General features: G+C 39.9%; 1 protein-coding gene across 4 annotated transcripts in view; it reads left to right on the top strand.

Moving 5' to 3' along the window:
- The window catches only part of Cdk5rap2 (CDK5 regulatory subunit associated protein 2), a 234,187-nt gene that overhangs the window by 42,248 nt on the left and 174,871 nt on the right, over positions 1–17,068 (top strand). For all 4 annotated transcript variants that reach the window (XM_045150597.1, XM_045150610.1, XM_045150615.1 and 1 more), the window contains exon 4: positions 13,854–13,964. In XM_045150597.1, coding sequence (XP_045006532.1) covers positions 13,854–13,964 — 111 coding nt within the window. The remainder of the gene's footprint in view (positions 1–13,853; positions 13,965–17,068) is intronic.

The raw sequence follows: 17,068 nt of genomic DNA on the forward strand, positions 1-17,068 counted from the left end.
GACAGGATGTACATTCCAGTGCAATAATGGAACACAGCCTTGGTGAGTAACCAGTAGCTTTATGATTGGCTAAGAGATCTGCTAGGTGTAAAGGAAACTATATCTGGAATTGGGAACCAGATCAAAATCCTATGGAGACAAAGATTATGCTCTCCAGTGTCAAGCTCTTATTAGTCTTATTGATTAAAAGAGGGGTTACATACATGAAATTATCCCTACATTAATAATTCTTATCCCATTTAAACGCCTGACTTCTATTTCAGAAGGTAGCAATACCCAAGGGGATAAACTACCCCTGGCACTTCAGCCAAGCCACAGCTGAAACCATAGAGGAATTCGGTAGACCAGCAAGAGTGGTGCTTCTATGCTGAACCTGATAATCAGTGCCAGTGTGAACACGACAGACCCTGAGGATACTCAACACTTACCAAAGCAGAGATCCAAAGGCTCCTAGGAGCTCATCACTGAAGTAAACTTAAAACTCACCCACCGTGGCTCAGGGCATTTTGTGAAAGAGGGGACAGAAAGATTATAAGAGCCACAGGTTGAGACATCATGCCCAGAGGCATTCTCTCCAGCAAAATAACTGACTGCTGTTCCCACAATGCAGAAACCCAAACCCCATCGGGAATACCTGCACCTCCATTGAGGAGAGTCCCCAATGGAATGGGGGCAGGGTCAAGGAAAAAGTGGGTACCAACACACGATGTATCCGTACAAAATATGTTGTAAAATAATAATAAAAATCAAATTTAGGGCTGGAGAGATGGCTTAGCAGTTAAGTGCTTGCCTGTGAAGCCTAAGGACTCCGGTTTGAGGCTCTATCCCCCAGGACCCACGTTAGCCAGATGCACAAGGGGGTGCATGCATCTGGAGTTCGTTTGTAGTGGCTGGAGGCCCTGGCGCACCCATTCTCTCTCTCTCTCTCTCTCTCTCTCTCTCTCTCTCTCTATCTGCCTCTTTCTCTCTGTCGCTCTCAAATAAATAAATAAATAAATAAAAATTTTAGGAAAAAAAATCAAATTTAAATAACAAGAAGAAACTGTAAGCCAAAATAAACCCTACCTCCCTTAAACTGATTTTTTTCAGGTCTTTTGTCCCTGCAGTGAGATGGTAAGTGACACATCCTCTGCATGCACATGCATCTGTGCGTGCGTGTATGTGCACATACATATTGTGCCATGCATCTGTCTGCACTGCTTGCATCTGGCTTTATGTGGGGTTTACCACCGAGCTGCCTCCCCAGCCTACAATCTCTAAAATTTAAATGAAATAAATATCTCAGTATGTTTTTTGATTTATGCTTACTTAAAAAATATCTGTATTTATTTATTTGCAAGAAGAGAGAGAGAGAGAAGAGAAGAGAAGAGAGAATGGGTATACCAGGGCCTCCAACCACTGCAAATTGACTCTGATTGCATGTGCTACCTTGTGCATCTGGCTTTACCTGGGGACTGGAGAACTAAACTCTGGTTGTTAGGCTTTGTAGGCAAGTGCCCTAAACAAACACGTTAAGCCATCTCTTCAGTCCTAGGCTTACTTAAAAATTTTTTTTTGTAGTCTTGTTTCTTTTTCATACCTCTTTAAGATTATTTGTATTATCTTCACATTGTATTTGAATATATATGGTTAGTTATTTTGGATTTAGTACAAATATTATTAAACTTTTACTAAAGTTTACATTAAAAGCCAGATGTGGTGGTGCATGTCTTTAATCTCAGCCCTTGAGTTTTAGGACAACTTGGAGCTACACAATGAGTTCCAGGTCAGCTTGGGCTAGAGTGCCTCAGGGGAAACCCCCCCCCCAAAAATTATAATGTTAATTTTTTTCTCTTATTATGCTTTAAGTTGTTGATCTAGATTCTTGTTATTTTAGAAAAAACCTTTCCTAATTCTACATTTTATTCCACGTATGGTGATATTTTTCTCTTTTTTTTTTTTAATTTTTATTAACATTTTCCATGATTATAAAATATATCCCATGGTAATTCCCTCCCTCCCCACCCCCACACTTTCCCGTTTGAAATTCCATTCTCAATCATATTACCTCCCCATTACAAACATTGTAATTACATATATACAATATCAACCTATTAAGTATCCTCCTCCCTTCCTTTCTCCACCCTTTATGTCTCCTTTTCAACTTACTGGCCTCTGCTACTAAGTATTTTCATTCTCACGCAGAAGCCCAGTCATCTGTAGCTAGGATCCCCATATGAGAGAGAATATGTGGCACTTGGCTTTCTGGGCCTGGGTTACCTCACTTAGTATAATACTTTCCAGGTCCATCCATTTTTCTGCAAATTTCATAACTTCATTTTTCTTTACCGCTGAGTAGAACTCCATTGTATAAATGTACCACATCTTCATTATCCACTCATCTGTTGAGGGACATCTAGGCTGGTTCCATTTCCCAGCTATTATAAATTGAGCAGCAATAAACATGGTTGAGCATGTACTTCTAAGGAAATGAGATGAGTCCTTTGGATATATGCCTAGGAGTGCTATAGCTGGGTCATATGGTAGATCAATCTCTAGCTGCTTTAGGAACCTCCACACTGTTTTCCACAATGGCTGGACCAGATTGCATTCCCACCAGCAGTGCAGAAGGGTTCCTTTTTTTCCACATCCCCGCCAACATTTATGATCCTTTGTTTTCATGATGGTGGCCAATCTGACAGGAGTGAGATGGAATCTCAATGTAGTTTTAATCTGCATTTCCCTGATGACTAGTGACGTAGAACATTTTTTTAGGTGCTTATATGCCATTCGTATTTCTTCCTTTGAGAACTCTCTATTTAGCTCCTTAGCCCATTTTTTGATTGGCTTGTTTGATTCCTTATTAGTTAACTTTTTGAGTTCTTTGTATATCCTAGATATTAATCCTCTATCAGATATATAGCTGGTGAAGATTTTTTCCCATTCTGTAGGTTGCCTCTTTGCTTTTTTCACTGTGTCCTTTGCGGTGCAAAATCTTTGTAATTTCATTAGGTCCCAGTGGTTAATCTGTGGTTTTATTGCCTGAGCAATTGGGGTTGTATTCAGAAAGTCTTTGCCAAGACCAATATGTTGAAGGGTTTCCCCTACTTTTTCCTCTAGCAGTTTCAAAGTTTCCGGTCTGATGTTAAGGTCTTTAATCCATTTGGACTTAATTCTTGTGCATGGCGAGAGAGAAGAATCTATTTTCATCCTTCTGCAGATATTTATCCAGTTTTCAAAACACCATTTGCTGAAGAGGCTGTCTCTTCTCCAATGAGTATTTTTGGCATTTTTATCGAATATCAGGTGGCTATAGCTACTTGGGCTTACATCTGGGTCCTCTATTCTGTTCCATTGATCTACATGTCTGTTTTTGTGCCAGTACCATGCTGTTTTTGTTACTATGGCTCTGTAGTATAGGTTAAAATCAGGTATGGTGATACCACCAGCCTCTTTTTTGTTGCTCAGTATTATTTTAGATATTCGAGGTTTTTTGTGATTCCAAATGAATTTTTGGATTGTTTTTTCTATTTCCATGAAGAAAGCCTTTGGAATTTTGATAGGGATTGCATTAAATGTGTAGATTGCTTTTGGTAAGATTGCCATTTTCATGATATCGATTCTTCCAAGCCAAGAACAAGGGATGTTTCTCCACTTTCTAGTGTCTTCTGCAATTTCTCGCTTGAGTGTTTTAAAGTTCTCATTGTATAGATTCTTTACTTCCTTGGTTAGGTTTATTCCAAGGTATTTTATTTTTTTTGATGCAATTGTGAATGGGAGTGATTCTCTGATTTCATCCTCTGTGTGTTTGTTGTTAGCATATACGAAGGCTACTGATTTCTGTGTATTTATTTTGTATCCTGCTACATTGCTGTAGGTTTTGATCAGCTCTAACAGCTTGCTAGTAGAGTCTTTAGGGTCCTTTATGTATAGAATCATGTCATCTGCAAATAATGATAACTTGATTTCTTCCTTTCCAATTTGTATCCCTTTTATGTGTGTCTCTTGCCTTATTGCTATGGCTAAGACTTCCAAAACTATATTAAATAGAAGTGGAGACAGTGGACACCCTTGTCTTGTTCCTGATTTTAGTGGAAAAGCTTCCAGTTTTTCCCCATTTAGTAATATGTTGGCTGTAGGCTTGTCATAAATAGCCTTTATTATATTGAGATATGTTCCTTCTATTCCCAGTCTCTGTAGGACTTTTATCATGAAGGGATGTTGGATTTTGTCAAATGCTTTCTCTGCATCTAATGAGATGATCATGTGATTTTTGTCCTTCAACCCATTTATGTAATGTATTACATTTATACATTTGCGTATGTTGAACCATCCCTGCATCTCTGGGATAAAGCTTACTTGGTCCGGGTGAATGATCTTTTTGATATACTCTTGTATTCTGTTTGCCAATATTTTGTTGAGAATTTTTGCATCTATGCTCATGAGGGAGATTGGTCTGTAATTTTCTTTTTTTGTTCTATCTTTGCCTGGTTTTGGTATCAGGGTGATGCTGGCCTCATAGAAGGAGTTTGGTAGAATTCCTTCTTTTTCTATTTCCTGGAAAAGCTTGAGAAGCAATAGTGTTTGCTCTTCCTTAAAAGTCTGGTAAAATTCAGCAGTGAATCCATCCGGGCCTGGGCTTTTTTTACTTGGGAGATTATTGATAACTGCTCGGATCTCCATGTTTGTTATAGGTCTATTTAAGTGATTAATCTCATTTTGATTTAATTTAGGTAGGTCATATAGATCAAGGAAATCATCCATTTCTTTCAGATTTTCATACTTTGTGGAGTATATGCTTTTATAGTATGTCCCTATAATTCTTTGAATTTCTCTGGAATCTGTTGTGATGTTACCTTGTTCATCTCTGATTTTATTAATTTGTGTCTCTTCTCTCTTTCTTTTGGTCAGATTTGCTAAGGGTTTATCAATCTTGTTTATCCTTTCAAAGAACCAACTCTTTGTATCATTAATTCTTTGGATTGTTCTTTTTGTTTCTATTTCATTAATTTCTGCCCTAATCTTTATTATTTCTTCCCGTCTACTACTTTTTGGTTTGGCTTGTTCTTCTTTTTCCAAGGCTTTAAGGTGAAGCATTAGGTCGTTTACTTGTGACCTTTCTAATTTCTTAATATAGGCACTTAAGGCTATAAATTTACCTCTTAGAACTGCCTTCATTGTGTCCCAGAGATTTTGGTATGTTGTGTTCTCATTATCATTTGACTCTATAAATTTTTTGATTTCCTTTTTGATTTCTTCATTGACCCACTCATCATTTAGTAGTGTATTGTTTAGTTTCCATGATTTTGTGTATGCTCTAAAGCCTTTCTTGCTACTGATTTGTAGTTTAATTCCATTGTGGTCAGATAGAATGCAAGGAATTATTTCAATTTTCTTGAATTTGTTAAGATTTGCTTTGTGTCCTAATATATGGTCTATTTTAGAGAATGTTCCATGTGCTGCTGAAAAGAATGTATATTCTGCAGCCTTTGGATGAAATGTCCTGTATATATCTATTAGGTCCATTCCTTCTATGACCTCATTTAGTCCAGATGCCTCTCTGTTTATTCTTTCCCTGGATGACCTGTCAATTGATGAGAGTGGGGTGTTAAAGTCACCCACCACCACTGTGTTTGGTGTTATCTGTGACCTTAGTTCTAATAGTGTTTGTTTGACGAATATGGGAGCCCCGATGTTAGGTGCATATATGTTTAGGATTGTAATGTCCTCCTGTTGGAGTGTGCCCTTAATCAATATAAAGTGACCTTCCTTATCTTTCTTGACTAACGTCGGACTAAAGTCTACCCTGTCTGATATTAGGATAGCAACCCCTGCTTGTTTTCTAGGCCCATTTGCTTGAAACACCGTCTTCCAACCTTTCACCCTAAGATAATGTCTATCCTTTGTAGAAAGGTGAGTTTCTTGTAGACAACAAATTGTAGGATCCTGCTTTTTAACCCAGTCTGCAAATCTATGTCTTTTCGTTGGGGCATTGAGACCGTTGATATTAAGAGATATTATTGAAAGGTGTGTATTTATGTTTGCCATTTGTGTGTGTGTGTTACTTGTTCTACCTGTGCTCTCTTCTGTTAACTGGTATTTGAGTATAGCTGGTTTTTTCTAGGTTCCTTATATGTGTGCTTTTCCTTTTGTTCAGCATGGAGGATTCTATCAAGTATTTTCTGTAGAGCTGGTTTTGTCTTCAAATACTCCTTTAACCTGCTTTTGTCATGGAATGTCTTTATTTCTTCATCTATTTGAATGGATAACTTTGCAGGATAAAGTAACCTTGGTTGACAGTTGTTATCTTTCAGATCTTGGAATATATCACTCCAAGCCCTTTTGGCTTTAAAAGTTTGTGTTGAATAATCTGCTGTAATCCTGATGGGCTTGCTTTTGTAGGTAACTTGATTTTTCTCTCTAACTGCTTTCAATATTTTTTCTTTGGTTTGTGTGTTTGGAAGTTTGAGTATAATGTGGCGAGGAGAGGTTCTTTCTGGGTTTTGTCTGGCTGGGGTTCTAAAGGCTTCCTGTATCTGTATTGGCACCTCTTTCCCAATTTGGGGGAAATTTTCCTCTATGATTTTGTTGAAGATGCCTACTATGCCTCTGGAGTGGAGTTCTTCTCCTTCTACTATGCCCTGAATTCTTATATTGGATCTTTTCATAGTGTCCCGAATATCTTGAAATTCCCACTCATACTTTTCTATAAGTTTGTCTTTCTCTTTGTTGGACTGCATTAGGTCTGCCACCTGGTCTTCTAGCTTAGATATTCTGTCCTCTCCCTCATCCATCGTACTGGTGAGATTTTCTACAGAGTTTTTTATTTCATTAACTGTGTTCTTCATTGCTAGTAATTCTGACTGGTTTTTTTTTATTATTTCTATTTCCCTATTTATGTCTTGTATTGCCTTCTTTATTTCATTAAATTGGTGTCCTGCCTCGTCTTTGATTCCTTTGATTTCCTCTTTGATTTCTTCCTTGATTGTTTTCATGTGTTCTTTGACCTCTTGGAACATATTTATAATTATTCTTTTGAACTCTTTCTCAGGCATTTCCTCTAACTCTTTCTCTCTGGAGGACATTTCTGATGCATTAATACTTTTAGGTGGATTTATGTCATCTTGCTTTTTAGTGTTTCTTGTGTTATAATGTATATATTTTTGCATCTTGGATTAAGTTTATGCTTGGATTTTCTAGCTAGCTGTGTATTCTTAGCTGTATCTATTGATTTGATGTAATATATTTTCAGGGTAGGACCTTAAGGTATTAGGTGCGGCTCTTAAGACTCTCAGAGTATCTACAAAGATGTTCTTAGGGGTTGAGATTCCCTGCTATAGGAGTATTTAAGCAGGCTGAGTGGAATAAAATACAGGTAGATTCTAAAATTTAACTAAACACTGTACACATTCAATCAAAACAGCCCCGAGTATGTATGCAAGAGTAGTTATTATAATGACCAGATCTTCTATCAACAAAGAGGTTTAGATTTCTGGTCTGTTGAGGGATCCAAGTCAGCTTGTGACCAGTGAGACCCTTCCCTGGTGCAATCCCAGTTACCTTGGGTGATTGTGGTCTCAGTCAAGTTGCTGCCTGGGTCGTCGGGCTGCTGTTCTGATTTCTGGAGCTGGGCACTTGCTTATCCTACGGGGCAAACCGAGCCGCTGCTGCTGCCTCTGCTGCTGTTGTAGCTGCCACCACCGGAGCCACCACCACTGCTGAAGCTGCCGTTGCCGTGACCACCGCCGCTGCTCCCCCCGAAGCCGCTGCTGCGGGATCTGCCGCCGCTGCCGCTCCTGGGTCCGCTGCCTCTGGGGCCGCTGGTACCGGTGCTGGAGCCGCTGAAGTTGCTGCTGAACTCTGCTCCTGCTTGGGTCCCGCTGTCAGCCCAAGTTGGCGTGGCCGGGTCCCGGGCTGCTGCTGTGTTCGCTGGAGCTGGGCTCAGGCGGTGGCGGAGGGGAGGGAGCCGTGGCTTCTCTGGTTGTCTCGCTGCTCCACGTGTTCTAACTCGCGGTCTTCTCCTCCCCTGCTCGCTGCCGCTCTCTCCTCACGTTTCCCGAGTTGCGGAGAGCGCGGTGTGAGGGGAAAATCCCGCACCTGGTTTTTCCTGCGGCTCGAGCTGGTCTGGCGGTTTTCTGCTGCGCCGCGGCTGCAGCGTTTGGCCGAGCTGCCTGAGCCGCTGGAGCCGCTTATCTCGCCTGTGCGGACTCTGGCTGCTCTATAACTCTTCTACTTCTCCGCTGCCGCCTCAATTTCCTATACACCTCACTTTTTAGTAAAAACGTGTATTTTGCTGAGTTTTTTTGGTCTTTTTCCCCCGTAGGCTGCTTTGGCGTGGTACCTTCACCGCCATCTTAACCGGCCCTAATCTATTTATTTTTTTTTCCTCATTAAAATATGAGATTGATTTTATTGTTTTTATGTGAAAGATGAAGAAATTGAGGCCCAGAATCTAATTGGAACTTTGTACCCTTTTATGTAAGTAGTACCCTACTCTGTGTAATATTCTGTACCATGGTGGTGGTGGTGGTGGTGGTGTGTGTGTGTGAGAGAGAGAGAGAGAGAGAGAGAGAAAGAGAGATAGAGTGAGATAGAGGTGAGGTACAGATATGTGTGCAGAGGCCACAGGAAGATGTCAGGTGTTTTTCATTCTTCTACCTTATTTCCCTGAGATGGAGTCTTACTGAACCTGGAGCTCCTCTTTCTGGTTTGGCTGACTGACCAGACTTCCTGTCTCTGTTCCATTCAGTAATGAGGTTACAGGCGTGCATGGTCATGCCTACCTTTTCATTTGGGTGCTGGGATCAAAGTCAGTTCCTCATGCTTGTGCAGTAAGAGCTTTTATCTGCTAAATCATCACCCTAGCCCCACAATGTTTTTATTTAACAGTATATCTTACAGATAATTTCATGTGATTATAGATCACTCCAGTGAGTGGACATGCCATGATGATTTACTTCAGCAGATATTTACATGTGATTATACAATACTCCATTGAGAGGACATGCCACGATTTACTTAACCCGATAATTACATGATGTTATACAGTGCTCCTGTGAGAGGACATGCCACGATTTACTTAACCCGATAATTACATGATGTTATACAGTGCTCCTGTGAGAGGACATGCCGTGATTTACTTAACCTGATAATTACATGATGTTATACAGTGCTCCTGTGAGAGGACATGCCGTGATTTACTTAACCTGATAATTACATGATGTTATACAGTGCTCCTGTGAGAGGACATGCCGTGATTTACTTAACCTGATAATTACATGATGTTATACAGTGCTCATGTGAGAGGACATGCCGTGATTTACTTAACCTGATAATTACATGAGGTTATACAGTGCTCCTGTGAGAGGACATACCGTGATTTACATAACATGATAATTACATGATGTTATACAGTGCTCCTGTGAGAGGACATGCGTGATTTACTTAACATGATAATTACATGATGTTATACAGTGCTCCAGTGAGTGGGCATGCCGTGCTTTACTTAACCTGATAATTACATGATGTTATACAGTGCTCCTGTGAGAGGACATGCGTGATTTACTTAACATGATAATTACATGAGGTTATACAGTGCTCCTGTGAGAGGACATGCGTGATTTACTTAACCTGATAATTACATGATGTTATACAGTGCTCCTGTGAGAGGACATGCCGTGGTTTACTTAACCCGATAATTACATGATGTTATACAGTGCTCCTGTGAGAGGACATGCGTGATTTACTTAACATGATAATTACATGATGTTATACAGTGCTCCTGTGAGAGGACATGCGTGATTTACTTAACATGATAATTACATGATGTTATACAGTGCTCCTGTGAGAGGACATGCGTGATTTACTTAACATGATAATTACATGATGTTATACAGTGCTCCTGTGAGAGGACATGCGTGATTTACTTAACATGATAATTACATGATGTTATACAGTGCTCCTGTGAGAGGACATGCCGTGATATACTTAACATGATAATTACATGATGTTATACAGTGCTCCAGTGAGAGGACATGCCTTGATTTACTTAACATGATAATTACATGATGTTATACAGTGCTCCTGTGAGAGGACATGCCGTGATTTACTTAACCTGATAATTACATGATGTTATACAGTGCTCCTGTGAGAGGACATGCCGTGATATACTTAACATGATAATTACATGATGTTATATAGTGCTCCAGTGAGAGGACATGCCTTGATTTACTTAACATGATAATTACATGATGTTATACAGTGCTCCTGTGAGAGGACATGCCGTGATTTACTTAACCTGATAATTACATGAGGTTATACAGTGCTCCTGTGAGAGGACATGCCGTGATTTATTTAACCTGATAATTACATGAGGTTATACAGTGCTCCTGTGAGAGGACATGCCTTGATTTACTTAACCCGATAATTACATGATGTTATACAGTGCTCCTGTGAGAGGACATGCCATGATTTACTTGATATTTACGTGTAGTTATACAGTACTCCAATGAGTGGACATACCATGATTTTCTTAACCATGGACTGTTGACTTTTAGTAATTTAAACTAACCATGAACTGTTTGACGTAAACTTTTTAAAAAAAATTTTTTTTTTTGGTTTATTTTGTTTATTTTGAGAGCAACAGAGAGAGAAAGAGGCAGATAGAGAGAGAAAGAATGGGCGTGCCAGGGCCTCCAGCCACTGCAAATGAACTCCAGATGCGTACGCCCCCTTGTGCATCTGGCTAACATGGGTCCTGGAGAATCGAGCCTTGAACCGGGGTCTTAGGCTTCATAGGCAAGTGCTTAATCACTAAGCCATCTCTCCAGCCCTTTTTTTTAAAATTTTTTTTCCGTTTATTTTGTTTATTTTGAGAGCAACAGAGGGAGAAAGAGGCAGATAGAGAAAGAATGTAAACTTTTGTTTTTGCTTTTTTTTGTAATTTTTATCAGAGAGCAAGGGGGGGGGAGGAGAGAGAGAGAGAGAGAGAGTGAGCGAGGGCGAGATTACTTGTGCCCAAGAGAAAGGAAGGAAGGAAGGAGGGAAGGAAGAGTTGGGGTACCAGGGCCTCCAGCCACTGCAGTTGAATCCCAGATGAGTGCACTGTCTTGTGTACATGTGCAACCTTGTTTGCTTGCATCACCTTTTGCATCTGGCTTATGTGGGATCTAGAGAGTTGAACATGGGTCCTTAGGCTTTACAGGCAAGAGCCTTAACCACTAAGCCATCTCTCTGGCCCTTGATTTAAACTTTTTAAAGGGAAATATTAGATATATACTACACTTATGTGAACAGTTCAGTAAATTGTCAAAAAAGAACATATACCTATAACCATCACCAGTGACAAGAGGCAGAGTATTTTTAACACCCTAGAAATCACCTTCATTAGTATTCCCAAACCACCCACTTTTCCTCCTGCTGATTTCATGTCCCTTCCTAGTCTGTGCTGTCTTCATCAGTATTACAGTGCTAAGGAGTGTCATCTTTCTTAACAAGGCAGAGTTTCAAAGATGCATGGCGCAGAGAGGTAGAATGCTGGGATAGTGATAAGACTTTAAACATATTCAGCTATTTAAGCATAGTGATGTAAGCGTATTTTGATACAAGGAAGTCTACTTTAGTGTGTTGGTTCCTGTCTATTCTTGGAATTACGTTAGTTGTCTTAGTCTGCTCAGAGAAGCTTGCTGAAGCAGCCATCTAAAAAAGTCAGCTATTTTCCTTAGACAGTGAGGTTTAGTGATAGATCTTAGGCACTGGTGGTATGATCTTTGGTCATGTGTAGAGTGGGGGGTGGTGCTTCCACAAAGTTGCTTTAAGGATTGAGGTGCTCCTTACAAAATAATAGGTTCTCAGTAAATACCAATTTCTTTAATATGTACCATCCTGACTTTTTATTTTGACCAATTTCAAACTTTTGGAAAAGTTGTAGAACAGTCTAGATTTTCCATTCAGACTTAAGATGACTATTCTACATGTGCTTTATCTCTTCTTTCCTATTGTCTCTACATAGCACCCTTGAATACTTTGGCCTGTCAGTACATTCTCCTCTGAAGTCCTAATACTGAAACCTAATCTAAAGGAGGAGTTACTCTAGTTTCCCATTTGCCATCCATCATACTGTGTACTTACTAGTCATGCTTTACAAAATATTTTATTTATTTGTTGGGGGTGGGGAAGAGGGAGAATGAATGAATGAGAATAAGAATGAATGGGCATGCCAATGCTTCTAGCCACCACAAATTAACTCCAGATGCATGTGCCACTCTGTGCATCTGGCTTTACATGGGCATTGGGGAGTTAAACCCAGGTCATTAGGCTTTGCAGGTAAGTGCCTTAATTGCTGAGCCATCTCTCCAGCCATTTAAAACATTTTGTTTAAATTAATTTATTTAAGAGAGAGAGGCAGAGGGAGGATGGAAGGGAGGGGAAAAAGGGAGCGGGGAGGAAGGAAGGGAGAGAAGGAGAGAGAGAAAGAAAGAAAGAAAATGGGCATGCCAGGGCTTTTAGCCATTGCAGACAAGCTTCAGACGCATGTGCCTCCTTGTGTCTGACTTTACATGGGTCCTGGGGAATTGTACCTAGGTCCTTTGGCTTTGCAGGCAAGTGCCTTCACTGCTAAGCTATCTCTTCAGCCCTTAAAAAAATATTTTACAGTAGGTATGGTGATGCATGCCTGTAACCTCAGCACTTCGGAGGCAGAGATAGGAGGATTGCTGTGAGTTTGAGACAACAAAATGAATTCCAGGTCAGTCTGGACTAGAGAGAGCCCCACTTTGAAAAAACAACAAAAATTACTTATTTGCAAGCAGGGAAAGAGACAGAGTTAGCTTTTAAATTATTTATTTATGCATATTTGTGTGTGGTAGGGGTCTACTGGGCCTCTTGCTATTGCAAACAAACTCAAGATATTTATACCACTTAGTGTCTGGCTTTACATGGGTGCTGACAGCCTTTGCAACCTTGTATCTACAACCACTGAGCCATCTCCCCAACTCCTAATTATGCCTCTTTACCTTCAATTTGTTTAGAAGACCACCATTTCACCTTACATTGTCAGCAAGAGTTTTGAAGAGTTCAGTCTACTAGTTTATATAATGCCCTTCAATTGAAATTCATGGGATTAACTCCTGGATGAGGTTCAGGTTAGTGGCTATAGATAGGAACATGTGAGCTAGAATTGCCTGTTCTCAGTGGATTCTTTCAGGAGGTTTGTGAGAACACTTTCTCTCATCAGTGGTGATACTAGTTATATTTACTTAGTTAAGTTGGTATTTGCAAGGTTTCTCAATTGCCAAGGTACTTTTTTTTTTTTTTTTTTTTGGTAACTAGTAAACCATTTGTGGGAGGATATCTTGTGCCTTGACATTCTGTCCTCTAGTTTGTGTTTATCTAATGCTTTTAATATTAATGATTCTTACCTCAATTAAGTATTACTGTAAAAGTTTCTATTGTTGGTTTTCCAATCCTATATTTCTTCTACATTTATTAACTTAATTTCTCTTCTAAAGCAGAGAGTCCCTCTCCCTTCTCCTTTGCTCTTCTTCTAATTTCTTCACCTTTCTCCCTTCTCTGTTCTTAACCTTTCTTCCTTCCTCTTATCCTCCCTCCTTTCTTCCCCTTTCCCCATTTTGTGTGGAGTCCTAAATTCTTTATTCACTTGTATCAGTATTTTTTTATGCTCAAAATGTCATAAATTTGGCTAATGAGAATCAGCTGATTCTTGTTGGTTTATATCATTGTACAGAAATAAGCTCTCTTTGACAGTTGACATTTAAATCCATGTTGTGTGTGCGGAAGCGGAAGGATGCAGTTACCATCCATTAGATGCTCTGCCTGTTGTTACTTTAGATAACTCTTCTGTGCTTATTTTCCAGCAAATTACTGAACTGAAGAAAGAAAATTTTAACCTAAAGCTCCGCATCTATTTCCTTGAGGAGAGAATGCAGCAGGAATTTGATGGCCCCACTGAACACATCTATAAAACTGTGAGTGGCCACTTCTTAGTATTGTCCCTTGTGTCTTTCTCATAGTCATTCCAAGAAGTTCTTTGGTTGGGATTTCTTTTCATAGTTAGCATAAATAGTGGGAGCTGTTTTCACTTAATTTGGATTGCTAATGGGGTACAAAATAATGCTAGAATGGCCCATACATTAAGCAAAGGTATTCAGTTTTAAGGGATCTAAATTTTTTTTTAAGTATTTTTTGTTCATTTTTTATTTATTTATTTGAGAGCGACAGACACAGAGAGAAAGACAGATAGAGGGAGAGAGAGAGAGAATGGGCGCGCCAGGGCTTCCAACCACTGCAAACGAACTCCAGACACGTGTGCCCCCTTGTGCATCTGGCTAATGTGGGACCTGGGGAATTCAGCCTCGAACCGGGGTCCTTAGGCTTCACAGGCAAGTGCTTAACCGCTAAGCCATCTCTCCAGCCCGGGATCTAAATTTTTTATATCAGAATTTTAATTCACTGTATTTATCTCACTTGCCTTTTTTTAAAAAAATATATATATTTTTTGTTTTTTTGAGGTAGGGTCTCACTCCAGCCCAGGTTGACCTGGAATTCACTATGGAGTCTCAGGGTAGCCTCAAACTCACAGGGATCCTCCTACCTCTGCCTCCTTAGTGCTAGGATTAAAGGCATGTGGCACCATGCTCAGCTTAAAAAAAAATATATATATATATATATATATATATATATATATATATTTTTTTTTTTTTTACAAATGTAGAGTCTTTTATTGTTGTTGTTCATTTTTATTTATTTATTTGAGAGTGACAGAGACAGAAAGAGGTAGAGAGAGAGAGAATGGGCGCGCCAGGGCCTCCAGCCACTGCAAACGAACTCCAGACGCGTGTGCCCCCTTGTGCATCTGGCTTACATGGGTCCTGGGGAATCGAGCCTCGAACCGGGGTCCTTAGGCTTCACAGACAAGCGCTTAACCGCTAAGCCATTTCTCCAGCCCTTAAAAAATATTTTTAAAAATACTTTTTATTTTTATTTATTTGCAAGCAGAGAGTTAGAAGAGAGATAGATAGAATGGGCCTCTAGCCATTGCAAACGAACCCTAAGTGCAGGCACTGCTCTGTGCATCTGGCTTTACATGGGTACTTGGGAGTCAAACTTGTATTGGTAGGCTTTGCAGGCTAGTACTTTAACTGCTAAGCCATCTCTCTAGCCCACAGTTGCTTTTTTTTTTTAAATAACATTTTTATTGTTTAGAAACAGGCAGTGGAGTATAGAATGGTTTTTAGTATTGAATACTCTGTTACTAGCTAGTGGGGGTAACTTTGTCCAATAACTTTCACTTTTTGGTCTTGGTTTCAGAACTGAATGAAAATCTCTATATCATGGGGTTATTTAGATGAAAGCTGGGTGTATTATTGCCTTATCAAAGCTTCCTTTGGCCACCCAGGGTTAGGCTGGCCATACTTTGATGATTTGACTGTTTTGTATTTCTTTCTTTCATTTTCTTACTTTTTTTTTTTTTTTTTTTGGTTTTTCGAGGTAGGGTCTCATTCTTGCACAGGCTGTTTTGTATTTCTATGTGTTTACTTAGAACTGTCAGGAAAAAAGGGCTATTCCCATTTGAAGTCTTGCCCTGGAGGTCTCTGTCTAAAAACAAACCTTAGCCCCTGAAAGTTGAAAAAAGAACTTGGCTTTCTTGAAAAACCATGAGTACAAACACTATTTCAGTGCCCATTTCTTAGCTTTTTCTGGTAGATTAGCCCTTGGCCTGCAGATTATTCTGTCTTCTCTCCTCTGAAACTTTCAGTGGAAGCTTTTGAAGGAAGAAAAAGAATTCTCCTTGAGTTTTAGGGGAGAAACTTAAATAAAATTTTCTTTAAGAGGGATTTCACTGTCTTTCTGAGCCCTTTCAAGAATTGAAAAGCTCCTTTGTCCCTGAAGGCACATTTCTACCTTTCATTTTTGGGGGAAGAAAGGGAGAAAGAAAGTCCCCTTTTCCGGAAGAGAGTATTATTTTCTCAGATCTCTAGGAACAGCAGCATGTCCTATTTGTGTGATGAGCATGCAGCGCAGGACTTCTGGATGACCGGAAGCCAAGCTGTGTCTGTTGTCCACTGTGTCAGGCTGTTTATTTTTTTCTAATTAACTTTTTTTTTCTTATGCAGAGGAATTTTATATAAATATGTGTGGAAACCTTTTTTTTTAATATATAAGTGCAAGTATGTTTTGATGCATATCTTGCATTTTTCATGTAATGATGTCTTTTCTAGTAGTAGCTTTAGGGTTGCCTCATTCCCTTTATAGCTTTATTTTATGCTTTGAAGGCATTCTGACTTTTTTTGGAAATGACTGTCATCATACACTTCAGTTTCTAATTTAATAATTGTTCATGAGCAAGACAATGTAGTGCTAGCCACCCCCTGTTGAAGGGGTTCACTGGACGGATGCGTAAGTGGCGCTCTTAGAGCGTGTACTGTCAGCTCGGCACAGGGGCTCCATCCCCCTGAGAGTTGGGAAAGGAATTCCAGGTTCCCGTGCTTCTGCAGTATCAGGCTTGTCACAGGTGCTTGGTCAGTGTGTGAAGGAGTGAGTGAACAAGTGTCCTCTGACTTACAAGGGTCTCCTCCTGGTAAGGAGTAGAATTTGGTAGAATTTGGCCAATGTCCTGAGACCCCACACCCATAGCCTTTTTGTTTGGCCTTCACTTTTGACCTGGCTGCTGCTTCTCCCCAGGCCATTTTGGATTATACATTTTACTGGAAATATTATTCTTTTTTATTTATTTATTTACTTATTATTTATTTGAGAGCGACAGACACAGAGAGAAAGACAGATAGAGGGAGAGAGAGAGAATGGGCACGCCAGGGCTTCCAGCCTCTGCAAACGAACTCCAGATGCGTGCGCCCCCTTGTGCATCTGGCTAATGTGGGACCTGGGGAACCGAGCCTCGAACCGGGGTCCTTAGGCTTCACAGGCAAGCACTTAACCGCTAAGCCATCTCTCCAGCCCTGGAAATATTATTCTTATTTAAAAAAAATATATGTGCCATGGAGTAGGATGTGAAATTGGCATAAATTATTTAAATAAGACAGGAAAAGGAATGTAGAAAAGTCTTGGGTTG

The sequence above is a fragment of the Jaculus jaculus genome, chromosome 1 (genome assembly GCF_020740685.1).
Source record: "Jaculus jaculus isolate mJacJac1 chromosome 1, mJacJac1.mat.Y.cur, whole genome shotgun sequence".
NCBI classification, from domain to species: Eukaryota; Metazoa; Chordata; class Mammalia; order Rodentia; family Dipodidae; genus Jaculus; species Jaculus jaculus.